At 47.7% G+C, this 18,441-nt stretch overlaps 1 protein-coding gene across 2 annotated transcripts in view; it reads left to right on the forward strand.

The window, feature by feature from the left end:
• The first annotated feature begins 674 nt into the window (after nucleotides 1-674).
• LOC116980847 (kelch-like protein 13) overlaps nucleotides 675-18,441 on the forward strand; it is a 44,093-nt gene continuing 26,326 nt past the window's right edge. Inside the window, exon 1 of one of the 2 annotated variants that reach the window (XM_033033464.1) lies at nucleotides 675-756. Coding sequence is in view for 1 of the 2 variants with exons in the window: in XM_033033463.1 (XP_032889354.1) it covers nucleotides 13,116-13,216 (101 nt within the window). In the remaining variant the exon portion in view is untranslated. Of the gene's footprint in view, nucleotides 757-12,970; nucleotides 13,217-18,441 lie in introns of those variants that run through there. The other variant, XM_033033463.1, reaches the window with a different exon arrangement.

The following is an 18,441-nucleotide window of genomic DNA, read 5'->3' on the forward strand; positions in this document are numbered from 1 at the left end:
TGTAAGGCAGCAGCTCTAATACCTGCACCAACTTGCTGCCCCACTTCATATGGATGCCTGGTGCACCTGGAAAGTGACCCAACTCTAGAATGATTAAGAGAACAGTAAGATGCACTATGCTGAGGGCAGCATAGCTGGTAGAGCTGCTCCCTCACAGCGCCAGAGAGCTGTGTTCGATCCTAGACCTCGGTTGCTGTCTGTGTGGAGTTTGCACATTCTCCCTATAACCGCATGGCTTCCTTCCAGGTGCTCTGTACGTTTTGCTGTGACCTCCCATGTCCCGAAAACGTGCGGGTTTGTAGGTTAATTGGCCTCCATAAATTGGCCCTGGTGTGTAGGGAGTGGATGAAAAAGTGGGATAACACAGAACTAATGCGAACAGGTCTGGACTCGATGGGCTGAATGGCTGTATCTCTCAACCAAACCTAACTTCCTGGCTGTGTTTGTTAGGCACATGACATGATTCCTTGTCGTGCCCATGAAGCGGGTGCACCAAGGTACAAGTTTGCTGCATACACTGATGGTTTGTGGCTTTAGTACCGTAACAGCACAGTCACACGTCACAAGCCACAGCTCTGCATCGGAACTTGGGCTGTGCTGAGTAGTGTTGCATTTGGTAGAGGCGGCTACACATCTCGATACCTTCATTGTACGGCTCAGTTTCGAGGGGAAGAGTCCTATTTAAGAAATAACCTGAAGACTTTTCTCCTGCCGATCCAAAGTAGTATTTTCAAGCTTATTTATTGGCCATCACTGGTAAGTAATGTTGTGGATTTAGTTATTGTATACAAGTTGTATAATAAGTATAACATTTGTATGTGCTTTTGCTCAATGCTGTTAAAAAGATACTTGGACAGCTGCATGGGTAGAAAAGGATTGGAGGAATGTGGACCAAATGCAGTCAAATGGGAGTAGCTTCGATCGGGCATCTTGGTCGGCATGGATGAGATGGATGTGACTCTATGACTCTATGCTCAATGCTATTGGCAACAGTTGAAATATTTCAACATACATTTGATTTTAGATTGGAGGTACAGCACAGAAGCAGGCCTTTCGGCCACTGAGTCCACGCAGACTATAGATTATCCGTTCACACTAGGTTTACGATATTCCACTTGCGCATCCACTCCTTTCACACGAGCAATGTGCAGAGGCCAACAGTCTGAAGAAAGGTCGCAACCTGAAACTTCACCCATTCCTTCGCTTCAGAGCTGCTGCCTGTCCCGCTGAGTTACTCCAGCATTTTGTGTCTAACCTAAAAACCCCCACGTCTTTAGGACTTGGAAGCAAATTGAAGCACCTAGAGGAAACCCACACGGTCACAGGGAGACCACGCAAACTCCACACAGTCAGTAATCCCAAGGTCAAGATCAACCGCAGTCTCTGACGCTGTGAGGCAGCAACTCTATCAGCTGTGCCACTGTGCTGCCCTCAGCATAGTGCATCACACTGATATTTATTTAACGTAAAACTGAACTAAATCGTACTGTATTATAAATTATTGTGTGTATTCAAGAACAGATGAGTTTACAGCCTCTTCAAAATCCAAAGCAAAAAGACTTATATTAAACAAAATAAATAATTTGTTTGAGGGCAGCACAGGGCAGTTTTAGGGCAGCACAGCTGGTAGAGCTGCTGCCTCACAGCACCAAAGACATGTTTTATCCTGATCTCAGGTGCTGTCTGTGTGGAGTTTGCACGTTCATCCTGTGACGCGTAGGTTTCCTCCGGGTGCTCCATTTTCCTCCATATATAGAGGGTGCGCGACCAATCTACAAGCTGTCAACAAAGCAACACCTTACTGCTTTGGAAATAACTGAGCTGAAAAGAATTGTGTCTGTAAGGCTTTCCTGCATTCAGCTGAAATACTCTCCCTTCATCAGAGAGTACAATATACTAATTCATTCAAACAGTACCTGTAGACAGGTAACATTTAATAACAAGGAACTGCAAAAGCTAGTTTACCAAAGGAAGACACAAAGTACTGGAGTTATTCAGCGGGTGAGGCAGCATCTCTGAAGAGCATGGATGGGTGACGCTTCGGGTCAGGACCCGTCTCTTTTCCCAGGCAATAACATTCCTAAAAGATATTAATTAAGCTCCTTGTATTCATTCTACTTTCCCCATGGTGTTCATTAAGTCATACAGCACAGAAACAGGCCCTTCATAAGTTCATGTCATAGGAGCAGAATTAGGCCATTCAGCCCATCGAGTCTATTCTGCCATTCGATCGTGGCTGATCTACTTTTCCCTCTCAACCCCACTCCCCTGCCTTCTCCACATAACCTTTGGTGCCCTTACTAATCAAGAACCTACCAATCTCTGCTTTAAAAATAGCCAATGATTTGGCCTCCAAAGCCATTTGTTGCAAAGAATTCCACAGACCTCTGACTAAAGTAATTTCTCCTTTCTAAAGGTAGGTCCTTTTATTCTGAGCTGTGCCATTTGGTCCAAGACTGTCCCACTAGTGGAAACATGCTCCCCACATCCATTCTATCCAGGCCTTTCATTATTCAGTAAGTTTCAATAAGGTCCCCCCACATCGTTCTAAACTCCAGCGAGTACAGGCCCAGAGCCATCAAATACTTATCATGCGTTAACCCAATCATACTGGGATAATTCTCATAAATCTCCTCTGGACTCTGTCCAACGCCAGCACATCCCTTCAGCTCAATTCATCCATGCCGACCAAGATACCCCATCCAAGTTTGTCTCACCTGCTCGTGTTATGTCCACATACCTCTAAACCTTTCCTATCATATACTTGCCCAAGTGTCTTTTAAATTTAATTTAAATTAAGTTTAAGAATAAGGGGTAAGCCATTTAGAACGGAGACGAGGAAACACTTATTCTCACAGAGAGTGGTGAGTCTGTGGAATTCTCTGCCTCAGAGGGCGGTGGAGGCAGGTTCTCTGGATACTTTCAAGAGAGAGCTAGATAGGGCTCTTAAAGATAGCGGAGTCAGGGGATATAGGGAGAAGGCAGGAACGGGGTACTAATTGTGGATGATCAGCCATGATCACATTGAATGGCGGTGCTGGCTCGACGAGTCGAATGGCCTAATCCTGCACCTATTGTCTATAAATGTTGTCATCGTAGAAGGAAAATGGAACATTTAAAAGAAGCCAATCACAGAGAAAACATGGGAACTCCACACAGATAGTGCTTAAGTTCAGGACTGAGCCTGGTGCTCTGCAATGAGAGAGAGTTTCTGCAGCTACACCTCTGAGATGTTCAAAGAAGACAGCACAGAACGATTATTGAAAATTTACTCAACATGCAAACACATTTCAGATATTAGAAACGCCACAAGAATTATAGCTTTTGGAAGGAGAGAAATAAAAACAAAAGAACTGCAGATGTTAGTTAATACACAAAAGGACTCAAAATGGTGGAGTAACTCAGCAGGTCAAGCAGTATCTCTGAAGAACATGGATAGGTGATGTTTTGGATTAGGTCCCTTCTTCACACTGATTCTTTGGAGGTGGGGAAGAAATTTGGAAGAGAGGAGGAGCAGGATAAGGAACTGCAGATGCTGGTAATACACAAAAGGACACAAAGTGCTGGAGTAACTCAACAGGTCAGGCTGCATCTCTGGAGAACATGGATAGGTGACGATTCAGGTCAGGACCCTTCATCAGAATTTTGGAAGGAACTACACAATAAAAACCACACCACTCAAAATTCCAGAGTAATATTGTCCTCCCCATGTTCAATGCTCCTTCGAAAAACATAACAAAATTTCCAGATAATTTTAGGGAAGACAAACTTGCGTTTAGTTGCTGTTGACTGCTGCGAAATAGATTGTAACTAGTGGTAACTAGTAGGTATTATATGAAGATGGAAAAGTTAGTTGGCCAATCTGAACCACATCCTCTTGCTTATGCCTGATACTTGCTGAAAGTAGCTCACCGCGGTCAGAAGAAACTAGTTTTGAAGAGTTAACCCTTTTGGCACTATTTCTACCCAGCATGTGGTCGTACAATCAACAACAAATGCAGTCAAGGTTTTGCTTGGACGGCTTCATTAGACCCTGCTGTTCTAACCATTTCTGTTAAATTATCCCATGAGAGGCATACTGCACGGAAACAGGCGCTTTGGCCCAATTCATTTATACCGACCAATAAGCCCCATCTATGCTGGTCCCACTTGCCTGCATTTGGCTCAAATTCCTCGCAAAACCTTTGCAATCCATGTAACTGTCCAAGTGCTTTATTAAACCAAAATACTGGGCCTCTTTTAAACGTTGCCATCATTTACTTCAGTTTAGAGATAAACTACAAGGAAACAGGCCCTTTGACCCACTAACCATCGATCCGCCCTCTGTTCACATTAGTTCCAGTTCCACTTTCACATCCACTCCCAACACACCAGGAACAAGTTTAGAGTTCAATTAACCTACAAACCTGCACATCTTTGGGCTGTGGAAGGGAACTGGCGCATCCGGAGAAAACCCACAGGGAGAACGCACAAACTCCACACAGACAGCAGCCGAGGTGCGGATCGAACTGGGTCTCTGGTGCTGTGAGGTAACGGCTCTACCGGCTGCACCACCATGCCAACCACTATATAAATCCAATGTCTGAGACTTCCTTGGACCTTGGATGTCCTTCCACAGTAATTAGTTTGTAACTGCGAGTTTAAAGCATAACTTAAGCCTGCTAAAAATAGAATCGGACACTATCAGTCTCTTCCCCCTACCCCTATCTGACCACAGGAGCCGACAAGAAATATCACACGTCCGCCTTATAGTCGCTCCCATGATCACCCGCCTAGATGTTTGCTCATTGTTGGGCCTGTAGAGGAAGAGGTGCTAAACAAGTAACTTTGACTTGCTAAAGTTCCCATACTGACCTGCCTGCCCTAACCTCTATCTTCATCCACTGCCTCCAGTGTTCCCGATGTAGCCTCTTGAACATCGGTGAAACCAAGCATTCACTCGGTGACCGTCTGGCCGAACACATAAACTCGCTCCACCAAGGACTGTTGGATCTCCCAGCTGCGAACCATTTTAACTCCCCTTCCCATTATGTCATGACCTTTCTTTCCTGGGCCTCTACCATTTTGAGAGTGAGGCCACAGTCAAGCTGGAGGAACAACACCTCATATTCCACTTGGGTAGCTTACAACCCAACGGTATGACATCAAATCCTCCAGTTTCAGGGAACACATCCCCCCTTTTACCCCTTCTCTTTCCTGTCACCCTTATCCTTGTATGCACCCATTTCTCCCACTATGCCACCCCTCTTTCCGCCCACCCCATCCCTTCCACCCATATCTCTCCCACCTGCCTCTCATTTCACTCCTCTCCTTGTCTGATACCCTTTTGTCTCCTTTTCATCGCCAGCCTTCGTCTGCCCATCTGCCAATCAAACCCCTCTTTCCTGTATCCACCTATCACTTGCCAGACTTTGTCCTGCCCCACCTCTCTTTTTCAGCTTACTCCCCCCCTACTCCATCAGTCTGAAGAAGGGACCCAACCCAAAACGTCATCCGTCCATCCCCTCCACAGATGCTGCTTGACCCACTGAGTTCCTCCAGCACTTCGTGTTTTGCTCAAGATTCCAGCATCTGCAGTGCCTTGTGCCTCTGAACGTAGACTTGGAGTTTGTAAAGCAGTTGGCATTGCGAGTTGTGAAGAATTACCTCCTTGTTCCTATTCTCAAATCCTCTGGTTATGAAGGCCAACATACCATTTGCTTTCTTCACTACCTGCTTCACCTGCATGCCTACTTTCAATGACTGATGAACAAGGACTCCCAGATTCCGTTGCCCCTCCCCTTTTCCTAATCTGACACCATTCAGATAATAATCTGCCTTCTTGTTCTTGCCACCAAAGTGGATAACCTCATATTTATCCACATTATACTGCATCTGCCATGCATCTGCCCACTCACCCAACCTATCCAAGTCACCCTGCAGCCTCATAGCATCCTCCTCGTAGCTCACACCGCCACCCAGCTTTGTGTCATCCGTAAACTTGGAGATATTACATAGAAACATAGAAACATAGAAATTAGGTGCAGGAGTAGGCCATTCGGCCCTTCGAGCCTGCACCGCCATTCAATATGATCATGGCTGATCATCCAACTCAGTATCCCGTACCTGCCTTCTCTCCATACCCTCTGATCCCCTTAGCCACAAGGGCCACATCTAACTCCCTCTTAAATATAGCCAATGAACTGGCCTCGACTACCCTCTGTGGCAGGGAGTTCCAGAGATTCACCACTCTCTGTGTGAAAAAAGTTCTTCTCATCTCGGTTTTAAAGGATTTCCCCCTTATCCTTAAGCTGTGACCCCTTGTCCTGGACTTCCCCAACATCGGGAGCAATCTTCCTGCATCTAGCCTGTCCAACCCCTTAAAAATTTTGTAAATTTCTATAAGATCCCCTCTCAATCTCCTAAATTCTAGAGAGTATAAACCAAGTCTATCCAGTCTTTCTTCATAAGACAGTCCTGACATCCCAGGAATCAGTCTGGTGAACCTTCTCTGCACTCCCTCTATGGCAATAATGTCCTTCCTCAGATTTGGAGACCAAAACTGTACGCAATACTCCAGGTGTGGTCTCACCAAGACCCTGTACAACTGCAGTAGAACCTCCCTGCTCCTATACTCAAATCCTTTTGCTATGAAAGCTAACATACCATTCGCTTTCTTCACTGCCTGCTGCACCTGCATGCCCACTTTCAATGACTGGTGTACCATGACACCCAGGTCTCGCTGCATCTCCCCTTTTCCTAGTCGGCCACCATTTAGATAATAGTCTGCTTTCCTGTTTTTGCCACCAAAATGGATAACCTCACATTTATCCACATTATACTGCATCTGCCAAACATTTGCCCACTCACCCAGCCTATCCAAGTCACCTTGCAGTCTCCTAGCATCCTCCTCACAGCTAACACTGCCCCCCAGCTTAGTGTCATCCGCAAACTTGGAGATATTGCCTTCAATTCCCTCATCCAGATCATTAATATATATTGTAAATAGCTGGGGTCCCAGGACTGAGCCTTGCGGTACCCCACTAGTCACTGCCTGCCATTGTGAAAAGGACCCGTTTACTCCTACTCTTTGCTTCCTGTTTGCCAGACAGTTCTCTATCCACATCAATACATGCCTTCGTCTAAATCGTTAATATATATTGTAAATAACTGGGGTCCCAGCACTGAGTCTTGCGGCACTACCTGCCATTCTGTAAAGGACCCGTTAATTCCTACTCTTTGCTTCCTGTCTATCAACCAGTTCTCTATCCATGTCAATACCCTAACCCCAATACCATGAGCTCTAATTTTTTACACTAATAACTTGTGTGGGTCCTTGTCAAAGGCTTTTTGAAAGGTCTGATACACCACATCCACTGGCTCTCCCTTATCCATTCTACTTGTTACATCCTCAAAACATTCCAAAAGATTAGTCAAGCATGATTTCCCCATCATAAATCCATGCTGACTTTGACCGATCCCGTCACTGCTTTCCAAATGTGCTGCTATAACATCTTTAATAATCGACTCAAGCATCTTCCCCACTACCGATGTCAGGCCAACTGGTCTACAATTCCCTGTTTTCTCTCTCCCTCCTTTCTTAAAAAGTGGGGTTACATTGGCTAGCCTCTAGTCCACAGGAATGGATCCAGAGTCTATAGAACATTGGAAAATGATCACCAACGCATCCACGATTTCTCGGGCCACCTCCTTGAGTACTCTGGGATGCAGACCATCAGGCCCTGGGGATTTATGTGCCTTCAGTCCCAACAGTTTACCCAACACCATTTCCTGACTAATGTGAATTTCCTTCAGTCCCTCCCTCCCACTAGCTCCTCAGTCCCCTAGTATTTCTGGGAGATTGTTTGTGTCTTCCTTAGTGAAGACAGAACCAAAGTACTGGTCGGCCATTTCCTTGTTTCCCATTATAAATTCACCTGTCTCTGACTGTAAGGGACCTACATTTGTGTTCATTAATCTTTTCCTCTTCACATATCTAAAGAAGCTTTTAGTCAGTTTTTATATTTCCCGCAAGCTTTCTTTCATGCTCTTTTCCCCCTCATAATTAAGCCCTTTGTCCTCCTGTGTTGAATTCTAAATTTCTCCCAGTTCTCCAGTTTGCTGCTTCCTCTGGCCAATTTATATGCCTCTTCTTTGGGTTTAACACAATCCCTAATTTCCCTCATTAGCCACGGTTGAGCCGCCTTCCCAGTTTTATTTTTACGCCAGACAGGGATGAATAATTGTTGTAACTCATCCACGCGATCTTTAAATCTTTGCCATTGCATATTCACCGTCAACCCATTAAGTATCATTTGTCAGTCTATCCTAGCCAATTCCTGACTCGTACCTTCAAAGTTATCTTTCTTTAAGTTCAGGACCCTCGTCTCTGAATTAACCGTGTCAGTCTTAATCTTATTGCAGAATTTCACCATATTATGGTCATTGTTGCCCAATATGTTGCCTAATTTGCAAAACAAGATTGCTGACTGGTCCTTCCTGATTACACAATATCCAGTCTAGGGTGCCCTGCCCTCTAGTTGGTTCTTCTGCATATTAGGTTAGAAAGCCATCTCATATACGCTCCAGGAAATCCTCAGGAACTCAGCAGGTCAGGCAGCATCTATGGAGGGAATGGACAGATGATGTTTCAGGCTGGGACCCTTCTTCAGACTGATTGGAGAAGGGAGGAGGGGGGGGGGGGGGAAGAAAGCTTCTTTAGAAAACTATGGACTCAGTCTGAAGGGTCCCAACCCAAAACGTCACCTGACCAAGTTCTCCACAGATGCTGCCTGACCCGCTGAGCTCCTCCAACACTTTGTGCTTTTTTGTTGTAAACCACCATCTGCTGTTCCTTGTATCTATAGAATAAGCATCTGTATCTATAAGCACATTCAGACCTAGTTTATTTTCTTTAAGTCAGCACAATGGAAATCTGTCTGTCTGTCTGTCTGTCTGCCTGTCTGTCCATCTGTCTCTAACTAAAATTCTGATCTTGTGCTCTTCTGGTTTGCACGTTTTGTTTATTTGTGCAAAAACAGTACGCGAATAGCGCTACGATTTTTGGTCAGCTCACTCACCGTCCTCCTGTGCTGCGAGTACGACAAGATTTGTTCCAATCGGTAGTATATTGTAAAAGTTAGCAAGGTTTAAAAATCGTAAAAACCGTGCGTGCGTAGATCGATCTCCACTCCTGCCAGCCAGCGCCGCGCGGATTGATCACTTCTCCTGTCACACCCCCGGTAAGGTCAGCCCCTTCCTGCGCAGCCTGGCCCTGCGTCGGAGATGTCGCCAAACGTAAAGCGGAGAGTCTGATCCCGGCGGAGGAGAGAGTCCACTGCCCGCTGTGAGTCCCAAACGCACTGCCATCGCAACGCCCCGCCGCTCCAGCCCCTTCCCCTCTGGTCCCCCTCGCTGGCTCCTGCCCCCTCCCCCGTGATTATCCCCTCTCCCCCATGGCTCTTCCCCCGTCTTTTCTCCGAGCTCCGGGAAATGAGCTGCGCGTGTGCAGTTGGGAGCTATGGGTGAGTGGCGGAATATTGCTTTGGGGGACCAAGCCTCCTGTTTGACTGGGACCCAACGGGTCCCACTTAGTCCAGTACTCTGACCTTGTGCTCTTCCGGTTTAAACAGTTTTTCTACTTGCCAAATACGGTACTCGATAGCGCTACGATTTTTCGCCAGCTCACTCACCGTTCTCCTGTGCTGCGAGTGCAACAAGTTTAGTTTTGATCGGTGATAAATTGTAAAAGTTAGCGAGGTTTCAAAATCTTAAAAACTGCACGTGTGTAGATCGATCACCTCTCCTGCCAGTCAGTGCCGTGCAGTTTGGTCTCTTTTCCTGTCACTCCCCTGGACAGTCTGCCCCTACCTGTGCCATTGCGTCTTTACTGCAGCTGGATGGCCGGCAGAGGCCTCCAACCGGACACAATTTTCGGAGAGACCGGAAGCGGCGTGGAGTTGGAGATGTCGAGGATGTCGTCAAACGGAAAGCGGAGACTGATCCCAGAGGAGAATGACCAGCGCCCGCTGTGAGTCCCCATTGCACCGCCAGCTCCAGCCCCTTCCCCTCTGGTCCCCCTCGCTGGCTCCTGTGTGATACCGTCCTCTTCCCCCATGGCTCTTCCCCGTCTTTTCTTGCCCCCACACCACTACCCCTAACACCCCCCCTGCACCCACTCTTCCCCCCATACCACCCACCCCCACAACCCCCTGCCCACAGACCCCTCCCCTCACAACCACCCCCCCGCCCATACAAATCCCCCCACAACCCCCCCTCCCACACAACCCCTCCCTGCCCCCACATCACTCCCCCTGCCCCCATGCCCCTCCCCTCCACAAACCTCCCCCCTGCCTCCACACCCCTCCCTCCCCATAATACCCCCGCCCACGCACGCCCACACACCCCTCCACCCCACACCCACCCCCCCCACCCACACACCCCTCCCCCCCAACTGCTTCCTGCCCACACACCCCTCCCCCCACAAGCCACGCCCCTCCCCTCCACCCCATACACACACCCCTCCCCCACACCCCCTCTCTCTCCTCCCACCCATACACACCCCCCCACATCACACCCCCCCTCCCCCCACACCACCCTCTCCGCCCCCTACACTCCCCCGCCCACTCACACCCTTCCTCCCCTCCTCCCCTCCCACTCCACCCGCCACATACACCCCCTTTCCTCCCCCACTCCCCTTCTCCCCTCCCACACATGAAGAGGAGGGGAATGAAGTGCTGGAGGATGAGGGGAAATGAGCCTTAATATTGTGTTGGGGGAACAGGTGAGTGGTGGAATATTGCATTGGGGAATGGGTTGTGTTGGGGGACCAGGCCTCCCGTGTGACTGGGACCCAACGGGTCCCACTTAGTCTAGTCATTACTAAGATGCAAATAATTAAATGTGTTAAAGCTACACCAATGCACAATGATACACAGGAAAGCTCTATATGTAATAAATAATTTTGTATGTGGCCTCACTCCAACAGTGGACAGGACAGAAAGGTCAGTGTGGAAATGGGAAGGGAGTTAAAATGGTTAACAACCGGGAGTACCAGCAGGCCTTGGCAGACAAGTGCTCAGTGAAAAGGTCACCGAGTCTATGCTTGGTCTCGCTGCAATGAACAAGGAGCACTCTTTGCCTGAGGCACTCTTGTGAGAGCTTGTCACTGATTGAGGGGAGAGAAAAAGACACATTTCTCAGAACCAGATAATGTACTTCCTCTTGCAGCAGTTTGGTGCAGGAAACTGAAATTGCTTGCTTGTTTTAGGCCCCTTGTTCAAGATCTTATCTGCAGTAATACAAGCCAGAACCACAGAAGGCAGAACTGTGTGGGTAGCCAACAAAAGTAATTTAACTCCAAATTTATTGTAATTTATTCCTACACAGCACAGTGGTGCATCTGGTCGTGCTGATGCCTCAGCGCTAAATACCCAGGTTTGATCCTGACCTCGAGTGCTGTCTATGTGGAGTTTGTACATTCTCCCTATGAACACGTTGGTTTACTCTGGATACTTAGTTCAGAGATGCAGCATAGAAACTGGGTCTTTAGCCCACTGAGTCCACGCTGCCCATCGATCACCTGTTCAGACCAGTTCTGTTATCCCACTTTCTCATCCACTCCCTACACACCAGGGGCACTTTACAGAGGCCAAATTAACCGACAAACCTACACGTCTTTGGTATATGGGAAGAAACCGGACACGCAGAGGAACCCCACGGGGTCAAACCTGCAAACTCCACACATAACCAAGGTAAAGGTTCAACTCTGCTCTCTGGTACTGTGAGGCGGCAGCTCCACCAACTGCCCTTAAATAGAATAAAGCATTTTTATAAATGTCAGTGCCAGATCATAAATCAATTTTCATTTCGGAGATCCATGAAATCTATCGTGCACACCCTGGGGAAAGGATACATGGTCATAGTCATTCTGACAGTTGTCCTTATTGATGCAGTGTAAGGTGGCAGCTGTTCCCTGGCCCTAGTCTGCACCAGTCACAGCAACGGCCGCTTAATTAGAGCAGGTTTACAACTGACAGCAATGGGTGGCACGGTGGCGCAGCGGGTAGAGCTGCTTCCTCACAGTGCAAGAGACCCAGGTTCGATCCTGACCTCGGGGGCTGTCTGTGTGGAGTTTGCGCGTTCTGCCTGTGACGCTGTGAGTTTCCTCCAGTTGATCTTTCCTCCCACATCCCAATGACGCGCAGGGTTTGTAGGTTATTCGGTCTCTGCAAATTGCTCAGTGTGCCGGTAGTGGATGGGAAAATGGGATAACATCGAACTAGTGTGAATGCGTGACTGATGGTCGACGTGGGCTCGGTCCGCCGAAGGGCCCATTTCCGTGCTGTAATCGTTCAAACAATTAAAGGCATTCATTGATGGAATTCTTGTGGATGGGGGTGAGGGAGATGGTTGTGACTGTGTCACTGTGACTGGTCAGTATTAATTACAGCACAACTAAAATATTACAACAAACGCTGAATGATTAAGGTTGCCCTGTTTAATAATTGGAACATGGAACAGTACAAGAACAGGCCCTTCGGCCCACAATATCTGTGCCAAACTAATCTCCGCTGCCTGCGCATCACCCATATCCCTCCATATCCATGTGCCTATTTAAATGCCTCTTAAATGCGACTGTCACATCGAACAAAAAGCCTGCCATGCACATCCCCTTCACACTTTGCCCCTCTCAGCTCAGATATAAGCCTTCTAGTCTTTGACATTGCCACCCTACGAAAATGGTTTTGACTGTCTGCCCTATTTATGTCAAAGATTCCTGAAGCATAATTCGACAGTGATATTGCTGAAGCTGTATCAAATATTCTCTTTAATTTATATTACTAACATCATTTTTGAGGAAACTACAATCAGTTGGTTACTTACATAGAATCTAAACTGCCAATACCTAGACAGGGAATGAAAGAGAGAGGGAGCTAGTGAGAAGCTTCTGTCTAAAGCAGGCTTTATGCTCCTCAATCTGCCAGGTTTAGAAGCTGACGACATTAACTGGATCACGTCCTGCTATTTTAGGAGCATGTCTCCCAAATTAAGTTACCTACGGTGTGAGATGCGGTAATCTGAATGAGGGAACAGATTCTGTAAATGCATGACAGTATTGTTTGATCTACACAACCATGCCGTTGAAATGGAAACTCTGCAATAGCCCCGTTGAAAGAAGATTCATGGTTTCTGTTCTCAAGGCTTCCAGGGCAGCGAGTGTCTCTCCAACATACATGTAAGTTGTGTTTAATTCTCTGTCGGCAAGCATGCCTTGGTGATCAGATAACTGGAATGTGGCAGTAGGAGAAATCAGGAATTGATTAGAACTGCAGACTGAAAAAAAAAATGGTATCAAGAATAAAATAATGATATCTGGCAAATAGTAAATTCTGTAAGAATTCTCATGATACCTAGAAACAAGGAAATGCAGATGCTGATTTACAAAGTGCTGGAGTAACACAACAGTTCAGGCAGCATCTATGGAGAACATACACAGGGACCCTTCTTCAGAGGAGTGGTGACTATCCCAACCCCATTCTTGACTCGTGTAGGCTGGCAAACCAGAGGAGATTGGGAGGCCTAAGACTGAGGAATGGTCCCGACCTGAAACATCTCCTATCCATCCGTTCTCCAGAGATGCTGCCTGACTCACTGAGTCACCCTAGCACTTTGTGTCTAAGATACTACTTAATATTAATTTGAAGATTTGATAGAACATAGATCATTGTACCACCAGGGGCTACCGCACGATGGCTGTCTGTTTGTCTGTCTGTCTTTTCATTTTTAAAAATATTTTTATTGTGATTTAAAAGTTTGTGTTAATGTTCTCTGGTTTGTTTGATGTGGGGGTGGAGGGGGGGGTCGGGGGAAACTTTTTTTTCCAATCTTTTACCTTGCCGGAGATGCAAGTGTTTTCTTGATCATATCTCCGGTCGCTCTGCGGCCTAACATCATGGAGCTGGCGGCCTTGCTCGGGACTGACGCGGGGACGTGGACTTACCACCGGAGCCGTTCCCTTGCCTGGGATTGACGCTACAAACGCGGCCTGCGGATTTCATCATCGAGGAGCTCGCAGTCTCGGGTAGAGACCGATGTCGGGAAGCACCAAAAAACACAGAAGGTTTCGACCAGCCCCGATCCGGGGTCCGATCGCCCGGAGTGCGGAGCTGAGATTCCTCCACCTCCCCCCCCCCCCCCTGAGGCAGGAGCGTGATCACCCCGACGCGAGAGCCCAGACGCCGCCGGCTACAGGAGCCAAGATCACCCCGACAACGGAAGGCTCGATGCCCCCGACCGCGGGAGAACAAAGAAGGCAAGAGATTGAACTTTTTTTTTCACCTTCCATCACAGTGAGGAATGTGGAGGAGTCACTGTGGTGGATGTTTATGTTAAAATGTATTTTGTGTGTTCTGTTGCTTTTTATTGGTGTGACTATATGGCAAATGAAATTCCTCGTATGTTGCCAAACATACTTGGCTAATAAAGTATTATTATGATTACGATTATTGTGATTATGATGAATTGTGCAACACACCTGATAGGATCTGGTACTGTCAACCCCACATGTCCATAGATCACAACTTACTACAAGACAACCTGCTTGATTTTATATCAAGCTAAACCCTGAATCAAGGTCGCACAGCTTCATAACAGGTCCTTTGGCCTAATCTATCCATGCTGACCAAGATGCTCCATCTATGCTACTCCCCTTTGCCTGTGTGTGGCCCATATCCCTCTAAATCTTACCTATCCACGTAACTGTGCAAATGTTTTTAAATGTTGTTATTCTATCAACTACTATCTCTGCCGAGACACAAAGTGTTGGAGTAGCTCCGCGAGTCAGGCAGCATCTCTGGTGAACATAGATTGATAACGTTTTAGGGCGGGACCTTTCTTTAGACCCGAAGTCACTAATCTATGTTCTACAAGGAAGCTGCCAGACCCACTGAGCTGCTTGAGCATTTTGTGTCCATCCTTGATAATCCAGCATTTGCAGTTCTTTGTTTCTACCACCTCTAGCAGCTTGTTTCATTTACCCACCACGCTGTGTGAGAAGTTTGCTCCTCAGGTTCCTTGTAACTCTTTCCACTCTCACCTTGAACCTACCTACACCCTCTAGTTCTTGATTGAATTTAATTTTAGTTTTAGAGATACAGATTAGAAACGGGCCTAGTCACTACAGTTCTGTGTTATCCCCCACCCTGTGTTGTTAGCAATATATAATACACAAACACGGAAACAGAATTAAATGATAAACTGAAGCAAAACTATAGAGAAGGATGAGGGGTGATCTTATAGAGGTGTAGAAGATCATGAGGAGAATACATAGGGTCAACGCACAGTATCTTTCACTTGGTGCAGAGGAAACATGAACCAGGGGACATAGGTTTAAGGTGAGGAGGAAAGATTTAATAAGAACCTGAGGGACAACTTATTAGTTACACAAAGGGTGATAGGTTTATGGAACAGGCTGCCAGAGGAGGGAGTTTAAGGCAGGTACTATCACAACTTGTAAGAAACATTTAGACAGAAGTCTACAACAGAAAATGTCAATTTAAATTGTTTTCCCATCATCAGTAGTAAACTGGCAAAATGGAACTGAAAAATGGTGCCTGTAAACAAAGGGTGGGTTTTAGGCAAATAATGGATCGCCACACGTTTTGCATTTGACCTTGCAAAGGACTGAAATCGGCCAATAGAGAAAAAGTATTTTACCGCTGGAGACAGTTAATGTCTGAAGTCAATGGCCTTTCATTAGAACTGGGTGGCACAGTGATGCAGCTGGTAGTGCCACTGCTTCACAGCACCATAGACCCTAGTTCAATCCTCACCTTGGGTGCTGTCTGTATGTGGAGTTTGCACGTTCTCCTTATGACTGCGTAGGTTTCCTCCCACAGCCCAAAGACGTGCGGGTTTGTTGATTAATTAACCCTCTGTAAATTGTCCCTAGGGAGTGGATGAGAAAGTCGGACACAAAACTTGTGTGAACGGGTGCTCGATGGTTGACATTGGCTCGGTGGAACAGGGCCAGCATCCATGCCGTATCATTGAACCAAACTAAAACAAAGCAATGTAGTGTGTCTGACATTTAATCCCATTTATAGCAGTAAATCCAAATGCTGTTCCAGTATTTCCCTGTTCCAGGCGTACACCTGCCCGATCCCCCAATTCTACCTCTGCTACATTGACGGCTGCATTTGTTGCTACCTCCTGTACACAGGGACGGCCTTAGGAGGTCGGGCCCAATTGGGAACAATTTTGGTGAGACCCAGGTTCCCAGCCAAGGTCTGTCAGCTCTGTTATTTACTATATATTATGGAATTGTACACTAAGGTGCTATGGATTATACACTGTGTGAATCTCTCCTGCTCTCGTCTGACTATCAGTAGCTCCACTGGCTTCCAACCTTTACCGTAGCTGCTAATTACCATTAAACTGCATTATTCCACGAGTTATTTAACAAAGGTTTACTAATATTCTGTATGGGCTCTGCGGTTGCAACCTATGTTTTATTGCAATCAATGTTTCAGTCTGTGATCAGGGAGAATGTCGTCTCTGTACAGCTCCCTCCCGATGGGTGGGAATGAAGGGCAGGAAAGGCCCAGAGGTTGATGATGGGAGTGAGTGGGGAATGTGACCTGCTGTCACTGCCACCATGCTTTTGCCGCACGACTGCTCCCGGCAGCATCTCAAGCTTCAGCCTTGTGAACCTGATATTGACCACTTTGTTTCCGACACACTTGTTAGTTACTACATGTACCAATGGCAGCCTTGGCTTTCCACTGGGTCCTGTTTTATGCACACACACACACACACACGTTTTGTGTGCGAATGGGGGGAGAAGGGGACGTAATGCTTCCGTTGATACGACGGCTACAACAGGCCTTCATAGTTACCTGCAGTTCAGACCGTGAAATGGCGTCAACACCTGGCGACTATTGCATATAGACTCAGTGCGTGTTTCTGTGCATTATGTGCTAACCGGGCAGTGTACTTGGATACGGCCATAATCGCACTGATCTCTACGCAAAATAATTTTGCTGTACCTTGGTAGACGTGACAATGAAGGGACTATTGTGTCCACACGTTTATGCACGTGAGTGTGTGGCGTAAATCAAACGCTATTCCATTTGGTAACTGCTGCTTTTGGGAGCGGACGGCGCTGTTTGCTTCAGATGCACCTTGACTGACTCATTCCACTGCTCGGTCAGTGACTATCCACGGTAACATCAGGCGTGTGTACACATCCGCCGGTGGGATCACTGTACCTGTCTGAAGTAAAGTAGTAACGGGTCCCCGTGCCCCGGATGTAAAATACTGGCAAGTGTGGGTGCAGAAAGGGATACGGGAATACTATCCTGGAAAGTGATGACAGTATAGGGGGGTTGCACGCAAGGTCATCGGGTCAAAGGGCGTGACGCACGGAGCAGCTCAATCCATGGGCTCAATCGAAGGGCTGAATGGCCTACTCCTGCACCTAATTTCTATGTCTATGTATCTATGTGGAGGACAAGGCAAACTCGGGATACACTGTTAACACACGGAATGCGTACTCTCTCACCTGTTAAAAAACGCCAGAATGGTCATTTTTTGCTCTGTAAATAATTGTGGGCGGTGTCATTGAATGCAGGAAGGTATCAGGTTTAAACTGGTGTTATCTCGTGGTGTAGCGTCTTGAGCCCCCCCGTGGTTAGCGCCGCCCTCCACTTGGTCTCCCCGTGGGCCGCATAGTCAGGAGCTGTGGGTCAGCAGCGCCCACACACGGGGCCAGGTGGAGCGGGGCCGTGGCTCCGGGCAATGTCAGCTGCAGCAGAGTTCGGGTCGGTCTGCTCCCTCCACCCACCCAGAGTAACCGACCGTGCTGCATTGGCACCCCAACCTCATCCTCCCCCACCCCAGACTCCCCTCCCTAGGTTCCCCTCCCCGACCTCCCTCCCCAGACTGCCCTCCACCACCTCCTCCCCCCCAACATCTTCCCCCAGCCCCTCCGACCCCCGACCCCCTCCTCCCCCCCCCCCCACCCCCTGCCGCGGGGATAGACGGCCCGGGATCCGTGAGTGTGCAACCAGTCCGTATGCTGGGCCAGAAGAAGGGCTGGCAGCCATAGTAAACGCTTACCTGCAGTTCATCGCGTGTACTTCAGTTGGCGTTGAGTGGCAATAGTACGGTCACGGGTCGTGACCTCGACCACTTGCAACCTCCCTATTGAGAGTTAACCGCGGGGCTGTGTTGTTGTCAGTGAGGAATTTCACCTACTGGGGTCGCTGCTGAGCGGATAGCGTGTGTTGCCCACCAGCCTAGCGCGGGACCCCCTTAGGCAGGGGCCCAATTGGGAGCAATTGGTCCAATTGGCTTAAGGCCAGCCCTGCCTGCACCCATGCAGAACTCACTGACTTCATCAACTTCACCACTAATTTCTATCCTGCACACAAACTCACCTAGACCATCTCTGACATCTCC

Source organism: Amblyraja radiata, chromosome 14 (assembly GCF_010909765.2).
Source record: "Amblyraja radiata isolate CabotCenter1 chromosome 14, sAmbRad1.1.pri, whole genome shotgun sequence".
NCBI lineage: Eukaryota > Metazoa > Chordata > Chondrichthyes > Rajiformes > Rajidae > Amblyraja > Amblyraja radiata.